Raw genomic sequence first — 21,974 nt, 5'->3', positions numbered from 1 at the left:
TTCCAGCTCCCTGTTTGGTCAAGTTTTCGAAATGGTAGGCATATTGAATCGGCTAGAAGAGTCATTCTTATCCATGAAAATCAAAGGATAAGCCCTCACAAGCAGGAGCTCATAATTCACTCAAGATTAACGATCGAGTTACATATAATTATCTTCTAACATATTAATCTTCTCAAATTATAAAGAGAGATTAATATTTATTTGTTCAATTTTATACAAACTCATTGTATAAGATATCTCCACTCACATATCTCCACACGAATGATTATTTGTAATAATTATAAAGTAGGTCGTATCAATAATGTTAACAGGATAAGACATCCATCCAACCTTATCTATATATTATAGACCCTTTAGGTTATTACTTGAACATGATTCTCTTGTATATCAACCACGTGCATCTAGGGTACAACCCCCATATCATCCACCTCACATGTTCAAGATTACATTAATAATCTAAAGGGTCTACAGTATATAGATATGGCGGTTGTACCCTAAATGTAAGTGATATCAACCACATGCATCTAGGGTACAACCCTCGTATCATCTAACTCATCTAATACAGATGCAGATCCTATCTACCTAAATATTTCACTATCAAAGGTTAACTAGACTCTTTAATAGTCTCTACGGTATAACCTAACAACATAATCAGGAAGGAATTAACCTCATATCTCTACTAGCTACAACCATGTCATACAGATTATTGTAACTTTAAACAAGTTCACTATTAGATATTGGTTAACTAGTCCCCACTTAATATCTCACAAATGTGAATCATACCCAATGATTTGGTTCAAAACTACCCCAAATGTGTAAATTTTATTTATTTATTTATTTATTGAAACAACATTATTCATGAAATTAAGCCTAAAATGATCACATAGTGGAGCAAAACATCATTAAAAGGTTTGAGCAACTTTTTCTTCTCATTTGGACCATTTTCAAACAAATCATGTAGTTTAGACAAAACCAACATTTTGCTCTTCTTTTTCTTCTTTATTTTATTGGTAACTACTTGATTGATGGTTTGATTAGGATCTACTAAACCCCTTTCCAAATCCCTTTTCAATTTCCCAACAAAATTTGGTTTTGTAGGGTCCAAATTTCACTTGAGATCCTCGGAAAAAAAAAAAAATACATAACCTTTAGTAACATTCTAGACACGAGTTATACACTAACAAAATCTGTTGCTTATGTACTTGTTAGTCTACAACATTACTTTTTTAAAATTGATTTCCAAGCGTTTTCTAAAACTTTATTTGTTCCCATTTTCTGAAATATTTTCTAGCAGGGAGGCTGGAAGCATACAATCACCCGTACCTACATCGACTCAAATTCTAGTTGGTTAACTTACTTGAGGTTGCAAGGGTTGCACAATCACACGGCAAGACTTGACAGAGTACAATTTAGACAGTTGGCGAATTATTTCTAAACTCTCTTATTTAATGAGGTTGAAATTGTGGTGGATAAATTTTCTTAAATATTAAATGCTCAATATTACATTCGACCATTCTATACACATGTTAATTAATAAATATCAATAAAAGTCGCATGGCTATAAAATAATTGATAACAGAGAATAATCTGATAAAATTGTCTATAAACTGCATTTAAAATCGTCTCCTTTTTACACTCTTTTTAACTCTGGCACCCATCCATTAAAATAAAAATAGAAACGAAAAAGGAAAGAAAAAAAAAAGTACAAATAGACTAAAAGATTTAAAATTAGTGTCTTTTTCCATTCATAGTTTAAAAATGTTTAGTGGCTACCTAATCGTTTTATCTTATTCAAACTACCTTCAAATGAGAGACCAATTGCCCTTCATATCCTCCTTTCATTCTCAACAATTTGTACTTTTTATCTTTTCTTCTATTGTTTTTGGGTAATAATTAGGAAAACAACAAAACAAGTTTCCTCCTAACCCCTTTTTCTAAGTAAAACACACACACCCTCAGAAACTAACACTTTCAGAAGCTCAATCAAATACACCAAATTTTGATTGAAGTACACCCAACTTGAACTCAACACTGCTCTTCTTATCTACCACCCCGGATTGTTGCTTTCAATACACCAGAGCACAAGCAGCAGCGGTTAGGGAGGACGGGGGAGCTCTTTGTTATCAGAAGAAGAAGGGAGTTGTTACCTACTAGAGCTTTGACTAACTACCATCCGTAGGTCGATTTAGGTAAATCCAGCAGATGGGTTTCAGTCCTTAGGTCTCATTGTTTGTAAAAACTAGACAAAGGTAAGCTTGGGTTTAGGTTGCCACAATTTCAGAACAAAAGACACTAATCCCGGAAGTAAAAGGATACCAAATCTTCAAACTATGATGATAGTGCAAGAAGAAAGTTGCTTCCTAGAGCTAAAAAGAAGGCATTCTACTGAAACAATAAATGATGAATCTATCTCTTATTAACACAATCATTTTGACATTTCTCACAGAAGTTGATCCAATCTATTCTGTAAGTGACTAACTAACTACATGAATGTGCATCAATATTGTCAACATGATAACAGTATGGCTACACAAATCATTTCTTGAAGACATTGTATCACTCACTACTCAAGATCATTGAAGAAAATGTCCTTTTATCCAATCCCAAATTCCACTAAACCTATTCTTCGTGAATTATTCCACGACTGGCAAAAGCGAAATCAAATTAATTTATGAACAAAAATTAGCATTTGAAAGAAGAGGAGGAGCATACACCGCGAGTTATTGGGTGGGATTCAACAGTGGTTGATACCAGACTCCCAATGAATAGAGAATGATCACCAATTAGCCTCATGAATTACTCTTGGAGTCGGCACAGGAATCAGAAAAAGACCAGAGAAGTAGAACTTTAAACCTTCATCACCTGTGCAATACCAGAGATTGTAAGAACAATCTACAGCATCAGAATCCAGAAAGAATTTGAACCTCAAATCATTTATGCTTATGCTTGGATGGAAAATTAGTTAAACAATAAACATTAGAAAAGGATCTTGAACAACAGAACGAAAGGGGCCTTTACCTTGCTGTTTTCAGGTAATTCAGGGACCTTGTACAAATCGGCTGTGATCTCCGACAGCCATAACCCAGGGAAAAGCGTCTGTAAAATAGTACAGAGATTAGAGGCCGATTCTCAAATTTCTCAGCAAAAACGAAATCGAGGGAACTTCAATTTGAAAACTGCTCGAAACTTGAAGAAGAATAAGGGAAATTTGAAGGAACTTACATCTAATTGCTTTTGTACGGTTCTGGTCCTCTTCTTGGGCCGCTTCGGTGGTCTGAGCCCCACCATTTCCATGAAATCTTCGTCGATCTCTCTCTTCGAGAGCGGTACTACCAATTTCGCCTTCTTCTTCTTCTTCTCCGGCCCAATTTTCAGCCTGGGCGACTCGGCGCCACCGTCGCTTCGCAACGGGGAATTGGAATTTGATTTCTTCTCGTCAATCTTCAAATTCTTACTTCCACCACCACCGTCTACTTTAGGAGCCTTACAAGCGGCTCTCCTCGTCCTCAGATTCCAAGGTCTGGCCTCTGCCATCGACAACGCAACAGCCGCCGGCGTCTCCTCCATTCTGGCAGAATCATTGTTCTTCTCCTCCGCCTCTTCTCCGGCCACCGCCGCCTCCTTGCTTAGAATCGCCTCTTTCATTTTATCCGCCGCCGTCTTCAGATCAAACATTAGCTTCTCTCTGACCGCCTCGATCCCATCGTCGTCAGTTTTCTTGATTCTCGATTTCGAAACCTTCGGTCTCATCTCCAAATCCTTCAAGAACATCCGCATCTCCGATGCTGATTCCCGGCTCCTACTCTCGGTAGACTCCTCCGATCTCGAGGAGTGAGATTGGCGATTCACGCCGGAAACGTTTACGCCATTAGAATTTACCTTCATGCACCTCAAGTGCTTCTGATTCCCCCACTTCAAACACGGCAACATGAAATTGTGAAGAGGTTTCGATCTCTCGGACCGCATTCTCCTAGACCAGAGACCAGTTCCGTTCGTCGTCTCAAGAGGCCGTCACACACACCATTTACCAGAGATTCAAAACAGCCGATTACAGAAGGAGTTGCCGGATTCCTAAAGAACTCCGCAACTGGGAATATTAAGGGGGAAATTTCAGAGATAGAGAGAAGTATCGGAGCTTGTAGAGAGAGAGAGTGGTTAAGGGCTGTTTTCCCGTCGCTGGTTCCTTTGGTCTCTCTCACAGAATATGGCCGGAAAAAAAAAACGAAGCTTATATACCGGTTGAGAGAGAGAAAAAAACGGAGCGGATGGTTTTAACGTTCGGAGATAGGGGCAATTCAGTCAATTCATCTTCTGAAATTGTCTTCTATTTTAATCATCCGCCAATATTAAAAAATATAAGTTTCCCTCTAAATTTTTAGTTTCTTATAAGAAAATATTTTGGTTAATTTAAAAGTTTTTTGTCTTTCATTTCAAGTTTGTATTTTAAATTTAAAAAAAAAACTAAATAAAATCTTTCAATTTGTTGTATTTAATAAATCATAATTAAAAAAAAAAAAAACTAAAATTAACTGATTTATAATATTAAATTTAATATCTATTATTGTAGGTACAAGTTAACCAAAAAAAATTTAATGGGCATTTTGAGAATTTATTTTATGTTTAAAATTTATAAATATAATTTAAATATTAATATTAATTAGAGGTGTTCTTATGATCATCGATAGAATTCGATTAATTCGGACTATACAATCTAAACTATAAAGGTTGAGCTACGTTAGATTTTTTTTTTTAAAATTTTTTTTTTCTTGGTTGGGTTGAATTTTTTAAAACTGAAAATCCTAGTTGTTAACATTTTTCTTAGTTGGGTCAACTTAACCAACGAGAAATATAGAGTTACTATCGTGTGAATAAATTAAGCAGGCTTTATCAAATAATTAAAAGATAACCCGACAACCCAATTCGTGATTGGGTTGTGAACTTATTCCGGCAACCCAACTAACCTGAAATTTCAATTTAGTCCAAAAAAATTTCCAACTCAAAGAATTTACAAATTTTTAGTAGTAATTATAACCATAAATGTCGTACACATTTATTTAATTTAAACTTCTTGAATTTTAAATATTTATTTTAGAATATGAACTTATAAAAAAATTAATTATTTTGATCTCTATTGTGTTTATTACATTGATGACATAATATTGATGTCACCAGCTAATTGAAGCAAAGTTTAAAAAAAACTGTTGGGTATGATTTTAAATTTTATTCAAATTTGAATTTCTCACTCTCAAATATTTTTTTAACTAAAAAAACGTGATCGATTATTCTCTTTCCTTATTCATATATAATTTTTTAGTTATTTTTGGAGATATTCATGAATATATTTGGAAAATATTCCCAACTTAAAAGCTTAACATACAGGAAGTTATACGCTACAAATGAAATTACCAAAACTTAACCATAAATATTTTTTTTTTTCGAAATATTCCTTAATTTTTTATTATTATAATTATTTTTTTGGATAATAACCATTCCCATTTTTTCTTCCAACTTTTATTTAAAATATTCTTTTTCAAATAAGTTTTTAATGAATAATTTTCATTTTAAATATAATTTTTTTAAAAAATTAAACATTTTAATAAATTTAATAATATTTCATCGTATAACGGTGCTCACATGTTTCAATCATCATTTCTACAAAATTTCTTATTCAATTTTTTTTAGAGATCGAGCCAAAAGTTCGAATATAATTTTTTTTCTTCATATTTTAATAGTACATATTTAAATATTCTTTTCAAATAAGTTTTTAATGATTAATTTTTATTTTAAGTATAATTTCTAATAAAAAATTAAACATTTTAATAAATTTAATAATAATATTTCCAACCAAATTTATAAAAATTCAAATTTCAAAATAACGTTAAGCTCAATAATTAAAAATATTAAATAAATAAATAAAAAAGTTAGTTGTCTGCCTTAGTTTAAATATGATGATATTATTTTTTATGGTAATAAATAATATGGAGTTTATTTTGAAAAGAGAAGGAGAAAGGGCTTCTCCAATTTTTTTTAATATCAATATTTGTTTTAGAATATTAAAAAAAAATGTTTATATGCGTCATTCCCTCCGCCATTAACTACTTCATTTATAAGTTATATATATATATATATGTCCCACCATAATGTAATATAATATTTCATTTTCATAAAGAAACTATTCAACTTTCAAGGCCAACCTAAGCATAGTAGTTGATGCATAATTCTTTTTATTGACAAAAAGGGTATAGAATCTAAAAAAAAAAGTGTTTAGAGTCCACTAGTAGATATTGTACACTTGAACCTGTAAAACGTGTTTAATAGGGAGAGATTTTCATACCCTTATAAGGAATAGTTCATTCTCCTCTCAAATCGATGTGGGATCTCACAATCTACCTCCCTTGGAAGCCCAACAAGGAATTCTCCTCTCCAACCGATGTGAGATCTCACAATCTACCCCCTTGGGGGCCAGCGTTCTCGTTGACACACCGCCTGATATTTGACTCTGATGCCATGTAACACCCCAAACCCACCGCTAGTAGATGTTGTTCGTCTTGGCCCGTTACGTATCATCATCAGCCTCACAGTTTTAAAACGCGTATACTAGAGAGAGGTTTTCACACTTTTATAAGGAATGTTTCGTTCCCCTCTTCAACCGATGTGGGATCTCACGGTAAGTCCACTATGTGTAAGTTTTTCTTGTCTTACATGTCATCTTCTTTTCTCATCAAACAAATTTTACCATTATTGTTACGTGAAGATCGCTCATATATGGACTTCGAACGATAATAAACAAAATAAAATACTAACTAATTAATTATATCCTTAGCTTCCACAAACAAATTTAAATTCCCACATACATAGATAGCCAAGTTAGAGTTTTGTCTATAAGGATTTGCTTCGTTGAAGATGAACAAATGTCAATTCACTTTAGTTTAGAGCTCTTTCTTTCTAGCTAATAAAAAAGAGAATTTGTTTTAATATGTTTTCTTTGATGCGTATTGGTGTGCAAAATAAGATGAGATTTGTGCATGTTTCGTTTAAGTTAGTATTAAATCAAGTTTGTCACGAGCTAATTAAGGGTAGTGTCGAATTTCAAGGTATGAGCGCCATTTATTATGAAGACCAACGTCGACATGAAATCATTTAGTTTACATGTTTTTTTTCCCAAGTTGGAAGTCTTCAAGTTGACTCCGTAGTTAGGTTGTCCTTGTTGAGGAGGGTGCCTCTTGGTCGAGAGACTTTGGTGACTACTATTCTTGTCGGTCTCTTTTGTTTAGTTCAGCTAGTTTGCCGGGCCTGATTAGCCTTTAATGGATCGTGAGGTCCAACATATCGAAATGACTTTCTTTCTTCCTTTCGTAAGCTATCGTATCCAATATTTCTTGTAGTGAGTAAAAGAAGCCTTTGTACTTTTCTTTAGCCAATGACTAAGTTTCTTTGTAATTCTATGTAGTTTAGGTTGCATGTAGAATCATTCAAGCTAGACAAGATCAATCTTGCTTGTGGAGTGATTCGAATCTCAAACAAGTGTTCTTGCCTTGAGATATCCAATCAACAAGGTAATTTGAATCTTATTCCTTTTGTAGTGATTTCCTTATCACTAGTATCAGACTTCTCTCTTGGATTTGTTCCATATCATTTGGTATCAGAGCCTTGGGACTAACTTCCACTTATCAAAGTCACTAATATAAATGACAACGTCAAAAAAGTTTCTACCAGCGTCGAGACGCTTTAGATGAAAATTTGAAGGTACGTACTGTCACGAAAATGTGTAGCGTATGCATATCTATATTTGTTGATGCTACCACTCATCATCATAGATGTACCTATGTCAATGTTACGCCAAAAAGTGTCAAGAAATGGTCTTTCAATATAGGCATATGTGTCGTTACTCTTTTATTATTATTATTATTATTAACTTTAGGTATCAAAACATAAATCTATAGCTAGTTTACCACATGCATCACTATTTGACCAATCATGGTCATATCACTTATCTATGTGCATTTTAACTAAAATATAATAGCCCGTGAATGACACTAAGACAAGTTTGAGAAGATGATCGTTCAGTCATCGGTTAGTTTCTCGATTTATTCGAGTCATTTTTACAAGTTTTATTCTTTTGACTTAATTTAGGGCATATTGAGAAATTTTGGAGAATTTCAATTCTTGAAGACTCGAACCAAGCTCGGGAAGTCGACAAATAAGTAAGTAACTACTTGGAACAAGTTTCAAAATAGTATTTGTAGATGTCGATTAGGACCGGGGCAAATGATTAGGATATTGTTTAGAAACCTAGTTAAACTAGTTTCATGATACTTAAGCCTGGAGCACTTAATAGCTTACGGTTTGGTATAATACTTATTTTACAGCTTCTGTATGGCATAATTGTGAATTCTAATAGAGTTAATATGTTTATAAGTTTTCTAGCCTGCCAAGGTTGATTTACTATCCTTTGTTTGAACATGTTGAGCATGATATATGTTTATAAATGTATGATTTAGGGTTTGAGAACCCGTATATGTGCTCTAGAATACATGTCATGAGTATATTAGACCATGTACGTTGTTCTACGTGATTATTGTCCTTGAATCTAGTTTTGGATTCCACATATTGGGTTGACTAAGTATCTTGTAAAGATGATTAGGGCGCACCTCTATTCGTGAACTAGCCAAGAGGTGTTTGGGTCTACTTGATGATTTACACCGGTCAACTGTCACCCATAAAAAATCTCAATAGTCATCGAGAATATACTACTGAAGTAGCTACAACTGTGCTTAGTGGGGAGCCATGACCTGGTAGTTTACTATTCTAACTTGAAGAGGGTGTACGAGTAGACAGTTTACTGTTTTTGCTTGAGAAGGCAATTGTTAGGAATAGACAATGGTTGCCCAACACCACTAGGGTGAACCTTCTAAGTAGAGCTTCCTAGGCTCGAAGTATTTTATGCTTATTAAATATTTGATTGTTATTATTATTATTATCATCATTTTTTAAGACAATGAAATTTAGAATTAATAAGAAATAGAGAAATAATTTGAACATTTTCTTTTGTGAACATAAGTGAATTGGTTGTGATTTAAATATTTTATTGGCTGAATTGTGAGTGGGAGCGAGATAAGCCATTTGTGGTTGGAGATATTGCAACGTTCTATCCGATACATTTTTTTGGTCTGGTCAATCCGATCAACCCTAAAATAGAGTTACAGTCCTACCCTAATTTAAAATTATTATGAAACTAACAATATTTAACGTTTGTAACCGTGAGTTGTGAAGAATTGATGTTTGAACTTTATGTGATTTTAGTTATTGGTGTAAAATATATTATGTACCCGTAAGATTTTTTTTAAATAACTAAAAAAAAAGTAACCCAACAACCTAATCCTAACTCGAAAATAAAGGCTTGGATTGAGTTGAGTTGTAAACTCTATTTGAATTGTGTTAAAAATGAGAAATAAAATTGAGATGGAAGATGTGTATTCTCGTATATTCCTAAGATTTAAATAAAATACAATCTATCAACTAATATCTACAAATAAAGAAAATATAAACTAATTAAATATTGAGAATAAAATAAAATATACTATTAATCAAATCATAAAAAGAAAATATTAAATAATTAGAAATATTTAGGATATATTTTATAACTAATTATTATAATATATTTTTCAAATATTATATTTCAACCAGTTGTTCAATGACTTAATTACTAAATGTAGATTTTTTTTTAAAAAAAAAACATTTCCAAATGATGCCATGGACTTATTTATTCATAATAAAATAGTTAAAACAATTACAATAGAAAACAAATAACATGAAATTCAAATAAAACAAAGAAAAGAATAAATAAGGCTTTGACAACATAAATATGTCTACCCTAGCTTTAGTCACATGGTCGTGATCGCAACGTCATCATCCATGCAGAGGTGCTTTGTCTTTACATGAAAAGTAAGAATAACATGTAGCTTGAGTATTTTAAGAAATACTAAGTGACTCCACTACTGCATTTAGGAAATGCAATCAGATGCAATTATATTTGGAACCTATCATAAAACATAATTTCATAGTCTTGGTCTCAACTTCTAGTCAGGACAAAAATGGATGTGTAGTACTACTCTATACACGACCCATACACGCGCACACGAACCTCAGGCGAGCTTGTATATATTTTCCCTGGACATGGCCTTTGACTAGCGTATACTCATGCTGTCGCTATACCAATGAGGAAAGGGAATGCACATAGTATCATGATGTACATAAATAGCATATCGTAACATCGTAGTGTATGCAGCCGTACTAATCATAACGACGAAGTATCCTGATGTATGTGAATATATAATATGCACGAAGTTCCCATAGTTTAAAATTATGCATGTATTTGAAATGCATTTCATACATAACATAATTATTTTATGTCATTTCGTAATGTAGTGTATAAAATGGTACTATATTTTTGTGACATAACACAATCATCAATCTCATAACGTGATAACATGAATGTTCCATAACGTGACACATCTTATAGTTACTAACATATCATAACATAATAAGCAAACAATAAACGATCCGATGTACAACACATACAGGAGTCACAAGGCATGCATCATTTATACTTCAAGCAATTCATCCAACCAAACTAGCAGTGAAGCCACTCGCCTGGTTGACCTAAACTAGAGTTACTATCGTTGGAACTAAATATTATTGAACTTAACTCACCTCGAGGTATCGAATAATCCAATTTTCATCTAAAAAAATAATTTAAATTTAGCATACTAACCTCACACGCCTCTAAAAACGTCAAAATCGGCTGAGGCATATCGGGTCAAGGTGTGATTCAGTGATCCAATTTGAGTTTGGGTTGGTTCGAGTATGTGAGTGTGTGGGTCTGGGTCGAAGGATAGGTGAGCCATGGGTTGCAAATGCGAGGTGGGCTGGGGATGTGTAACTTGGTTCAAAGAGAGGCTGTTTGATCTAGGATCAATGAACTTTTAAGCTCTATTTAGGAAGCTGTTTGATGCTGATGGGATCTAAAATGGGAAGACTTACACTTAATTCCGCAGTGGAGATTCATCCAAATTCAATTGCATGACCACTCAAGAAATCTTCTCGTCGTTCCATTCCTCACAAGCTTGGTTGAAAGCAAATTCAGCCTCAGATCCAAGGCGGAACCTCCAATTCCGGCCCAGATTACGTCGTAAATGACGAAGGAGAAGGAGGTATCTTAACGAGAACATTGTATTTTCCGTCGGAATGGCGATGGAGGAATTTAATGCCTACAATTCCATGACGCAGCAGCCATATTAGCCATGCCCGCACCGCCGTCAACTTCGATGTCGTTTACAGGTTTACCTATTTCTGCATTTAGTATCTCTATAATATGCAATTGATTGTAGATACGTTCAATTTTTAGATAACGAGGCTGTAAATAGCGTCTGGATATTAAGGTTCCGGGAGTTATATATTACATTACACCTTTCTGGAACTGTTTGGTTTTTATTTTTGTCTTATTTAGCCTAACTATCAGTGAAGTAGTCGAACTACTGTTTCTGGTAACTCAGTTCTTCGTTGCTCTGTAAAATTTAGTTAGTCTGTGATTCTGGAACAATTGAAGATGCTCTTTCATTTTTTTAGTGGTGATTTGACTTGTACGAATGAATTAGGTGCCACAAAAAAGATGTCAACGATGCTTGATTTATAATTAAAGATTTTGGAGTGGGGATATGAATGTGAGCTGCTAACTGTGAGCCTATAAGCTTGTAGACAATTTGCTAAATACGCATTTTCTCTGGAGTTCTGTAAGGCTCATTACTCTATAATAAACTTTCTGAGTGAGAAAATCTTTACTTCTTCATAATTGTTTTCTGAAAAGGATGAACATCTGTCTAGATGAGCTCTTGAAATAAGTGACAGAAAGAGAGAAAGAGAATGTTAAAGGACTGAGTTGCCCCGGATAAGTTGAATCAGTTTCTTACTTCTAGTTGAACGACTAGGAAGTTATTGTCGAAGACCAATTCAACAAGTGCTAATGCAGTCGGTCAGAGACAGCAGGGGATAAAAGAGCAGCTAGCCCCTTGGTTGGTTCGGGTCGGATGAGGGGAAGTAGGATTTGAGCATCTTTGGGATATTGTATTGTTCACACGTTGATCTATTGGGATATAAGATAGTTAATATTTTAGATGTATGGAATACCTTTGCAGAGTGAATCTTGGAAAATTATTGCAGCACTATGTTGCAATAGGATAGTGAAGGAAAAATACAACTTTGGTTCTCAACAGCCTGATTATATTAGCAGCATCAATTAGGATGAAGTGCCATTTTTTGGTCTTTTGTGCATTTTAGCTACGCTTAGACAGCTTGGAGTCAAAGCTAAGTTAATGATTGCAAATGTGTGTTTTGTGGAAAAGTCTCTAAAGATGCATTTCATGACCAAGAACAACAAACAATACTGGCTATGCTACTACCAATGCAATTTGTTTCTACTGCAATTCATAGAATCATTGTAAGGTGGACCTACCGCTCTTCGTGATCCTCATCTAAATTTCTTATTAATTTTGTTCCCTTTCTACTTAAACTCATTTTGGTTTAGCTTTTTATGTGCTCCTCTTGGAAAGATTTAGCTTTATTGTTTTTATTTGTAATTTTTTCGGAAAGAGTTCTTTAAATGCATAAAGGATGACACGGCAACAATTTTCTGATGAAGGAGTGAGTTAGTTTCTCCTGTGTTGTAGAAAATTTGGAGCCAATACATATGAATCATCCCATAATTTAGCCTTGGTGACAAGTATAATGTAGTTATTGCTTAATTTTTCTACTCTTAACATTTAGCCTTGCGGTTGCTATTCTAACTATTAACAGATAATTCAACGGGAAAATGAATTGGAGGAGAATCCAGTGACGTTAAGTGACTGCTTTTGCCCAAGAATATCTTGCTGACATGGCCAATCTCCAGTGCCTTTCTCCTACACACCAACCTTGTGTGTCTGACCACATGGAATAAATCAAGGATATGATGACTCAGGTATGGATCTTTATGCCTACTCAACGATTAATTTTTTTAAAATTTACTTTCTGAAAATTGCAATTATAAGATTCAAACCAGGGTAGTCCCACAACGAAATCCATTGAAAGATCATCCCATATTCGTTCGGAAATAGGAAGCGACTATAGCAAACCAACTGGAGCTTCAGTTCCCTCGTTCAATTTGTTTCTCATTGCAACCGAAGTAGGGTCAATTTGCTGTTGGTCTAAAATCAGCTTCAAATTCATACCTCCAGCCACACTAATTTCCGTACATTCTAGTGTTTGAGGAAGTCTTGATAAACCATCAGCTGTCCTATTCTCTTTTCCTGGTTTGTGCACAATCTCAATGTTGAATCCCATTAATTTTGTCATCAACTTATGATATTCTCAAGCCACCATTCGTTGAAAAGCACAAACAACCAAACACCTTCAAAATTATCAGGTTTGGTTTGGTATTAAACTAAGTTTCGTAGTGTGTCATCTTCTCCAATACACTTGGAACAACCAAACACCTTCATATAAAGACTGTTGTGTCTGCTGTTTCAACCCAAAACTCATTCAATAAGTTCTTCTCATGCAACATACCTCTTGTCATCTCCATAACACTCCAGTTCTTCCTCTTACTAACTCTGTTTTGAAGTAGAGTATATGAAGCAGTGAACTGATTCTCTATCCCAAATTTTCATTAAAGGAATTAACCCTTTGTGATGTGCATTCATTCCCGTTATCAAACTCCACCATTTGAATCTTACTGTGATTTTCTAGCTGCCTTTTAAACTTCTGCTTCATGAAGTAAATGTTAGAGTTGGTTGAGGTCTACACAAGCCAGTGTGGATGAGCTGCAACTTCTCTCAGTTGTTTTCATTGAATCACAATCTTGTTTGCTTCCATGTCAAACAAGCCATGTAGTCTGTTTTCAACTCCTAGAATTGGTACTCCTGCACAACTCTCTATTGACACTATGCTCTTCCCTTTCACTTCTACATACTCACTATTCCCTATCTTCACCCTTGACTTGAATGTCTTGTCAAAGTCCTTGAAAAACTCCTTGTCACCTGTCTTGTGATTTGTACACCACTATCAACCAACCATCACATTGAGTGGCAGATGAGAAACTAGTAACCACGAGGAGTTGATCTTCTTGTTATGTTGTAGCATTTACTCCTTGTTGCTAAGTTTCCTTGTTGTAGCATTTGACACGTACAGTTCACATCTGGCTTCTCCAGCATCTGAAAGTGTGGATGATTATGCTTCCCAAAATGTGAGATCCCACATTGGTTGGGTAAGAGAACGAAACATCATTTTATAAACTTCGTTGGGTAGGAGAACGAAATATCACTTTATAAACTTCCTAGTAGGCGCATTTTAAAAAGTAAAGTCCAAATAGGACAATATCTGTTAGCAGTGGGCTTGAGTGGTTACAAATGGTATCAGAGCCACACACTAGACGATGTGCCAGCGAGGAGGCTGAGCCCTAAGGGGGGTGGGTTAGAAATCACGGATCTCCACCATGGTACATAAGCTCTCATGGATATGCTTTGGGCTTCCCCAAAAGGTCTCACACCAATGGAGAGAGTATTTTTTTATTATAAACCCATGATCATTCCCTAAATTAGTCGATGTAGGACTTTCATGATCATTCCCTAAATATCTGTTAGCAGTGGGCTTGAGCTGTTACAAATGGTATCAAAGCTAGACACCAAACGATGTGCCAATGAGGAGGCTGCGCCCCAAAGGGGGTGGACACAAGGTGGTGTACCAGCAAGGACGTTGAGCCCCGAAGGAGGAGGATTGGGGGGTCCCACATCGATTAGATAAGGGACCGAGTGCCAGTGAGGACGCTGGGCCCAAAGGGGTAGATTGTGAGATCCCAACATCGATTGGGTAGGATAAGAAAACATTCTTTATAAGGGTCTGGAAACCTCTCCGCACATTTTAAAAATCTTAAAGAAAAACTTGAAAGAGAAAATTCGATATCGGGCGGTTACACTTAATTTGCCACTTTTCTTTTTTCTTTTTTCCTTTTCCACTTTTTCTTTGCTACGTTCTTATTTCAGTGCCGCCTTGTGTACCAAGGCCATAGTCTTCCTCAATTGCTTCCCAATATTCACAATCCTCAATGTAGACTTTCATTTTGATAGCCCATATTCACAAACCTCTATGTCGGCTTTCATTTTGATAGCCCATATTCACAACCTTCCATGCAGGCATTCACTTTGAATAACCCATGTTTCGTAAGTTTTCTCCATCAAACACAGGTGGAGCTAGTGAAGAAAGACCCTTGTGGCTCAGTCTCACTCAATTCTCATAGATACATCACTCGGTTTCTCTCAGACATATCTCACTAATTCTCACTCACAACCTCCTTACAAATTTAGATATGATACCAATGTTGCTCCAAAGAGTGGGAGAAGAATTAGAAAAGTCTACCATTTCATTCATTCACAGCTCCCTCATCTAAATATAGTAAAGCTTGCCCACCTTATACTTTAGAGCAAGAACACCTATTTCTTCTCCTCCCAATATTTTTCTTCACCTTTCTTGGACCTCCTTAATTGTATGTGATGACTTAAGTTAGATGTTCATAGAAGCTCAATTTAAAAGCTGCCCTAAACCACTTTTGCAAATCAACTCAATTGAAAAGTGATTTTCATATCAATTATTAAACAAACAATCAGTTTTACCAAACACAAAATTGCTAAAATTCTCTAATAATTACTTTATATCTTCAAAAGTAATTCAAATGGGTCTTAATCCCATTATAATTGTAAACTAATTATTAGAGACCCATTTGAATTCTCTAATAATTACTTTATTTCCATATGTAATTATCGTACGTTGTCATTTTTAAACACATTTTTCTAGGTCATTATTGCATAGAGTTTGAAATTGTTTCCAATTGTCATGAATCTAGATTTATAAGTATATTTTTTTTTGGTACATTCTCGGGATGGAATTCATCTGGTTCATTTTTCATATTGGTATATGAATGGTCTTGATTCATGTATAACTTCTTGGTCAATTCACTTCTTGCTCACCAATATCAGTGTCACTTGGATCTTCAAGCACAACACACTTAACCAAATGTATGTAGGTTGCTCTCCCATCTTTTGTGGTATAACTTTTTTAATGTTGTCCAAGTCGGGTAATACTTTCTTCTCCGAGTGCCATCCATCCATTGGGTCACTTTGATTGCCAGTCATGTGATTTGATTATTCAGAATCAATGTTCCAATCATTCTCATAATCAGTATATTCTCCCATCATCGTCATGTGAGTTAGCTCGTCTTCTTCTACAGTACACAGTAACTTTGCATCCCATTCATTCTCCATCTCCTTTTTTGGAGGTTGCCACATTGCTTTCGATTTTCTTGGACCACTAATCTTTGGACTTGTGACCCTTCTTTTCACAATTGTAGCAAATACCTTCAAATTTCTTCCCTTGATAACTCTTCTTGTCGCTCTTCTAAGCTCTTCAAGGTTGTGTAGTTTGTCGGTGGCCTTTTCCTTTGTCACCATTTTTGTATCCATGCGGATTTTACTTGTGTAAAGTGTTTCTTCTTCACTCTTCAGTGTGATACCTCCCGTTTGCTTAGTCACGTCTTCTAGCAAATTTTCAAACTCTATAACTAATGGTTATGCAGGCCATCCTTATACAACAATAACAAATCTTATATATTATGGACACAATTCATGGATAATAATAATTTTCTTTCGAGTTTCTCCAATAACAGATTTCGTATCTAGTTTAGTAAGCTCCCAATAGATCAACTTGACTCTATGGAAGTACTAGGAAATCGTCATGTCACGTTATGCGATTGATAACAACTCGTTCTCCAGAAGTTGTAGCCTCGTATTATTCTTCTTTGAGAACATACTTCTTTTTGTGCCTTGTCATCCCAAATGTGCTCTAACATCTCTTCTCTAGTTGTGGTCTTCAAGGCAGACATTGCTTTGCTTGTTTTGATTCTCCATTTGCTCAAGATGCCATTAGAATTCTCATATGGAGGTGTAGTTTCACTTTTGACCACGACCTCCCAAAGGTCATGTCCCTGTAAATAGGACACCGTGCATGTTGCCCATGTGTTGTAGTTGTTGCTGTTGAGTTTCTTAATTCCTTCGATTTGGTAATCACCCATCATTGACAATACCTCAGTAATACCAAACAAGTCTTTTGACGCAAAACTTGTAAAGTTACAAACTACTCACGACACGAAGAAATTCACCCACTAATAATCTCAATAAATCATTTCTAATATGAAAGTTCAGATAGAGCTACAACTACAGAGCATGCTAAAAATTTCAAAAAATCAGACAACCTATACCGACCTCGCTTTGATACCAAATCGTTGAACACAATTCTTTATAGGAAACCCTCGCACTCTTTATTAACATCAATCGATAAGAGATTACAAGACACTCTGTAGAAAGTTGGAATTTATTGAGAGACTATTGTGTCACAAATGATATAAATTGGTTTGATTGAATTTTGCCCGATAAAATTAGTCTTATTGGATTGTGCCCTGCTTTATCTCTTTCGATAAAATTTTGCCAGAGAAAATCAGGCTCAAAATTGTATAAATAGAAGAGTTCATTTATTCTTTGACTAATCAGAATAAATAGCTAGGAAGGCCCAATGCCCTAGGCCCAAGACCAGCCAGAAGGCCCAATACCAAGATCTTCAACAAACTATTCAAAACACTAGAGCTTATGCTCAAAGTGGGAATATCATATCATTGTAGAGATCCGTGATTCCTAACATAGTATCAGAGCCATGTCCTAAACTTAGCCATATCGATAAAATCCTCAAATATCCAACAAAGAATTGCGAGCCTCGAAGTTGTAGTCAAAAGTGACTAAAGTGTTAATGATTCCTAATATTCTTCACCTCTCCCTCTTCCAGGGTTAATAGTGAGAAAAAAAAGATACATTATACTTATAAAGTATGAGCCCAACCAACCAGAGCCCATACATTATACTTATAAAGCCCCACCAACCATTGTATAAAGTAGGAGCCTGGTATAAGTGACTATATTTATGTTAAGAAACACTAACTATATTTATGTTAAGAAACACTAGTCCAATACGGTGAGCCCAACCAACCATTGTCTTATAAAGTATGAGCCCAACCAACCAGAGCCCATCCAATCATTGTATGAGTGACTATATTTATGTGAAGAAACACTAGCCCATTAGGGTTAAGCTCAACCATTGTATGAGTGACTACTATATTTATGTGAAGAAACACTAGCCCATTAGGGTTAAACTCAACCATTGTATGAGTGACTATTTTTATGTTAAGAAACTTATACAATATTTATTCCTAAAATCCTAAATAGTTTCTTAACATAAATATGGTCATCCATACCATGTTGGACTTAACCCTATTGGGCTAGTGTTTAACATAAGTCACTCATACAATGGTTGGACTTAACCCTGTTGGGCTAGTGTTTCTTAACATAAATATAGCCACTCATACAATGGTTTGGACTTAACCGTATTGGGTTAGTAACTTTCATACTTTACAAGTATAATATCTCTTGGTTCATATCATGGATTTATTCCTAAAATCCTAAATCAGTTTCTTAACATTAAATATAGTCACTCATACAATGGTTGGGTTTTAACCGTATTGGGCTATCACTCATACAATGGTTGGGCTTAACCGTATTGGGCTAGTGACGTATTGGGCTATCACTCATACAATGGTTGAGCTTAACCGTATTGGGCTAGTGTTTCTTAACATAAATATAGTCACTCATACAATGGTTGGTTGGGCTCTGGTTGGTTACGACCGATGGATATTACCTGACCCGGAACGAACCTTGATCTTATACAGTATTACCGGATTGAACAGTAAACTCATGAACCTCTGCCTGTCATTTCCCTGGATAAAGGGCTATTTGAAGAACCTGAACCTTCTTTCTCTGTTCTTGATCCTGAAACTGAAAGGAAAGACTCCTTCCTTTCCCTCACCTCGTAAACTATCAGTCAGTCTCTTTGCTCCTTAACCTCTCCAACAAGGCCGGAACACCTGATTGAATTCACTCCTTCTTTACTACTTCCCCATTCTTCCTTCTTTGTAATACTTATTCTATTCTATTAGCTTTCTGATACTTACTCTATTCTATTAGCTTTCTGATACTTATTCTATTCTCTGAGCTTTCTGATACTGAGTCTATTCTATTANGGTTGTTTAAGTAGGTTGGGCTAGGTTAGGTTTCTCTCTCTTTTGGAGTGATCCTCAATCAGGGTCCTCGCTCCCTTCATACGCCTTGCAGCTTCATCTAAGTGGGTTTGGGCTAGGTCGTTGCCCTCCTGCCCCACCTCTTGGCACACTAAGATCTCTTTTTCCTATCAATTAGACATTTGCTTTTTTTCTCTTTGGCGACGAAGTCCTAAGGCAAGTAGAGCTATTTAGCTACTTTATCAATTTCTAAATCCATATAGGATACTGACTCATTCGTAATTGATACTTGGAATCAATCCTGACTGAAAGAAAGAAATCCTCGTTCCCAGGTAATAAATAGTCAGAGAAGAAATTGGTATAGGAAGAGCTGACCTCCTTATGGTCTGCCCGTCAGCCGACTTCTTGTGGATCACTCCCTCCCCTTCTTTCTAGTAGTCATTTATTTTGAGACGAGATATAGAACCTATCACATAATCTACCATTGAATCGCAGCCAATCAGTGAAGCTTTGCAAATAATGGGTTTTGGCGGAGAGGGGAAGAAAGGCTTTCCTGGAAGAAAGTTAGAAAATCAAGTCCTGCTATATCTTCTGTCTCGTGTTTGAATGAAAGAAGGAACCTAAACCGGAACCGCTTGTATTCCTTGAGCTACTGAACCGGATGGGAAGTCAATCTGAAACTCTTGATTCCTTCTCCTGAACCTCGTAAATAGCATATTCCACTGTCTTGGTAACCACATGTTCTAGTTTTCTTTTAAAAGAAGTTAAGACGAAAGAGTCATTCGAGTTCAGACTCAACACCTCCTGATCCTATTTCATCAGACTCAACCTCCTGATCCTATTTCTCATTAGACTGAGCCTCCGTCACCTATTTATTCACAGTAAACGAAGAAAATGAAAGAGAAGCGACTGCCCCTATCGGTAAAGCTATTCCATTGCCTTCCCCTCGGGCTCCTATGTTATTCCTTCAAACACGAACAGTAAACAAAGACTCAACGATGAATTCTCCGGGGAACCTCTATCCCCTTCACTTTACGAGAGAGGAAAGAAAAAGATAGTGAAATCGTAACCTTTGCCTCTATTCCAGGATTAAACAGTAAACACAAAAGATTCATTCTACTTACTACTTAACTACAGAACTTGTCCCTTCAAACACTCTTTGACTCTCTGGTCAAGCAACTAATAGACCGGAAGGGAAGTTAATCCTCAACATTAATTATCGTTAACTGTAAGTCAAGACATGAAAGAAAGACAAGAAGAAGATGAATGAGACTGAACCGATACGACCTTACCCTATTTACCTTATGAATGAAATCCTGTAAACGAATCAAGATCAATCTCCTTATTCATTCTCTTTCCCTTATTTAAGGAGGTAAACTGGAGGGAGGATTCCTTCTTTACACTCTTTCGGTAAAGCGGATGAGAAGGAAGAAAGAAAGTTGCCTTTACCGGATAGAAGAGTAAAGAAAAGAGATATAGTTCATGGAGAGTCAATTCCTTGCAGCTCCGCTCCTCTTTATTCAAACATCAGGTAAAAGACAAAGAGAAAGTCAAGACGAAACATTAATGAAATTATCCTTACACCCTTACTTAGAGAAAGAATCAGAATCAATGAATTAGCTGACGGGAGAGTCAATTCATGACGGAACCGGAACAAGGGAGGAAGTGTTTCAAGTCAAGACTCCGGATCCTCCTTCTCCTCCTTCCCCGTAACCCTTTCCTCTATGTATGACCTGAACTGATGAAGAGGGTAAACGGGCCGATTCTTCTTTCACTCTGTCGAGCTGCTTCATAGTGTTTTCGGAATCTTAGCTCTGTCTCCTTTCTCCTTAATTCTTGTTCTTGTGAGTTAGTTATTCTTTCCTGAACTACTTGACCTTCCCTCCCCTATTTATTCACTGTAAACTAAGACTGAACTCCTTATTCGTCATCGTTCACTGTCAGTCAATCCTCAACATTCTTGATCTGATCCTTCCCCTGAACCTTTTCCTATTCATTTCCTCTTTTCCTCTTCTGTAAGAAACAAGCAAGAATGATGCTGAACCTTCTTTCACTCCGTAACCTATTTCTTGGTCGAGCAGCTTTCGCTCCGGAACCTATCCTGAACTTGCCGTAACCTATCAATTAATACTCCCTTTATTCATTAGACAGAACTACTTACTGATTCACCTATTGATTTGAATGAAACAGAACTACTTACTGATTAACCTATTCCTATTTCTTCTTTACTATTGAGTGAGGTAAACAAACTGTAGGATGATTCTTTCACTCAGTCTTTGTCTTCCCCTGAGCCTAGATTGAACAGTAATGAAGAAGAAACCTGTCCCTATTGATGATTCTTAAACGAGGTCAAGCTCTGTCAGTTTGTTTGCTTACTCGGGTTGGTTGAACTATTGTGATTCATTCTCCTTCACCTGACCCTCTCCTTCTCTGATCTTTTCTTTCCCCAGTAAACTAAGCATATGAGATTCATGCTCCTGAACTCCTTCCCCTATTGATTGATTCCTTCTCCTTCAACTGATTGAATTCAGTGATTGTTTGTGTTATTCTCAGGAAGTTCTTGTTGTTCCCCTCTTTCACGGTATCTGATTGATTGAATTATAGATTCTACTTGAAAGCCGAAAGCAGCAAGACAAGAGAAAGTCAAGGAAGCTGATGAACCTGCGAACCCCTATTACCATCTGTTCTTCTTCCTTATGAGAAGTTCTTGTTCACCTCTCCCTCCTGTATGTAAGTCAGAAAGATTAATTCGACTTATTAACCGAGACCCT

The 21,974-nt window shown here is 35.8% G+C and overlaps 1 protein-coding gene and 1 long non-coding RNA gene across 2 annotated transcripts; one reads left to right on the top strand and one right to left on the bottom strand.

Annotated features, from left to right (window-relative positions):
• Positions 1–1,721: 1,721 nt before the first annotated feature.
• LOC111784825 lies at positions 1,722–4,307 on the bottom strand. The gene is made up of 3 exons (XM_023665410.1): positions 3,223–4,307; positions 3,019–3,096; positions 1,722–2,862 (listed from the first exon to the last, which is right to left on the bottom strand). Exons 1-3 carry the CDS (start codon positions 3,964–3,966, stop codon positions 2,848–2,850), a joined length of 837 nt encoding a protein of 278 aa, XP_023521178.1. The 5' UTR covers positions 3,967–4,307; the 3' UTR covers positions 1,722–2,847.
• A 6,666-nt stretch (positions 4,308–10,973) lies between these two features.
• On the top strand, positions 10,974–13,735 carry LOC111789646. The gene is made up of 2 exons (XR_002814369.1): positions 10,974–11,340; positions 12,853–13,735. It is a non-coding gene; the product is annotated as an uncharacterized LOC111789646 (long non-coding RNA).
• Positions 13,736–21,974: the final 8,239 nt, after the last annotated feature.

The sequence above is a fragment of the Cucurbita pepo genome, chromosome LG01 (genome assembly GCF_002806865.2).
Source record: "Cucurbita pepo subsp. pepo cultivar mu-cu-16 chromosome LG01, ASM280686v2, whole genome shotgun sequence".
NCBI lineage: Eukaryota > Viridiplantae > Streptophyta > Magnoliopsida > Cucurbitales > Cucurbitaceae > Cucurbita > Cucurbita pepo.
This window is presented reverse-complemented; position numbering and strand designations above follow the sequence as displayed.

Excerpts from the sequence above, each read along its gene's own strand:
- LOC111784825 (XM_023665410.1), bottom strand. The coding sequence starts at position 3,966 with ATGCGGTCCGAGAGATCGAAACCTCTTCACAATTTCATGTTGCCGTGT. Across the intron at positions 3,097-3,222 it reads CCGTACAAAAGCAATTAGAT|ACGCTTTTCCCTGGGTTATG; the intron begins GTAAGTTCCTTC and ends ACTATTTTACAG.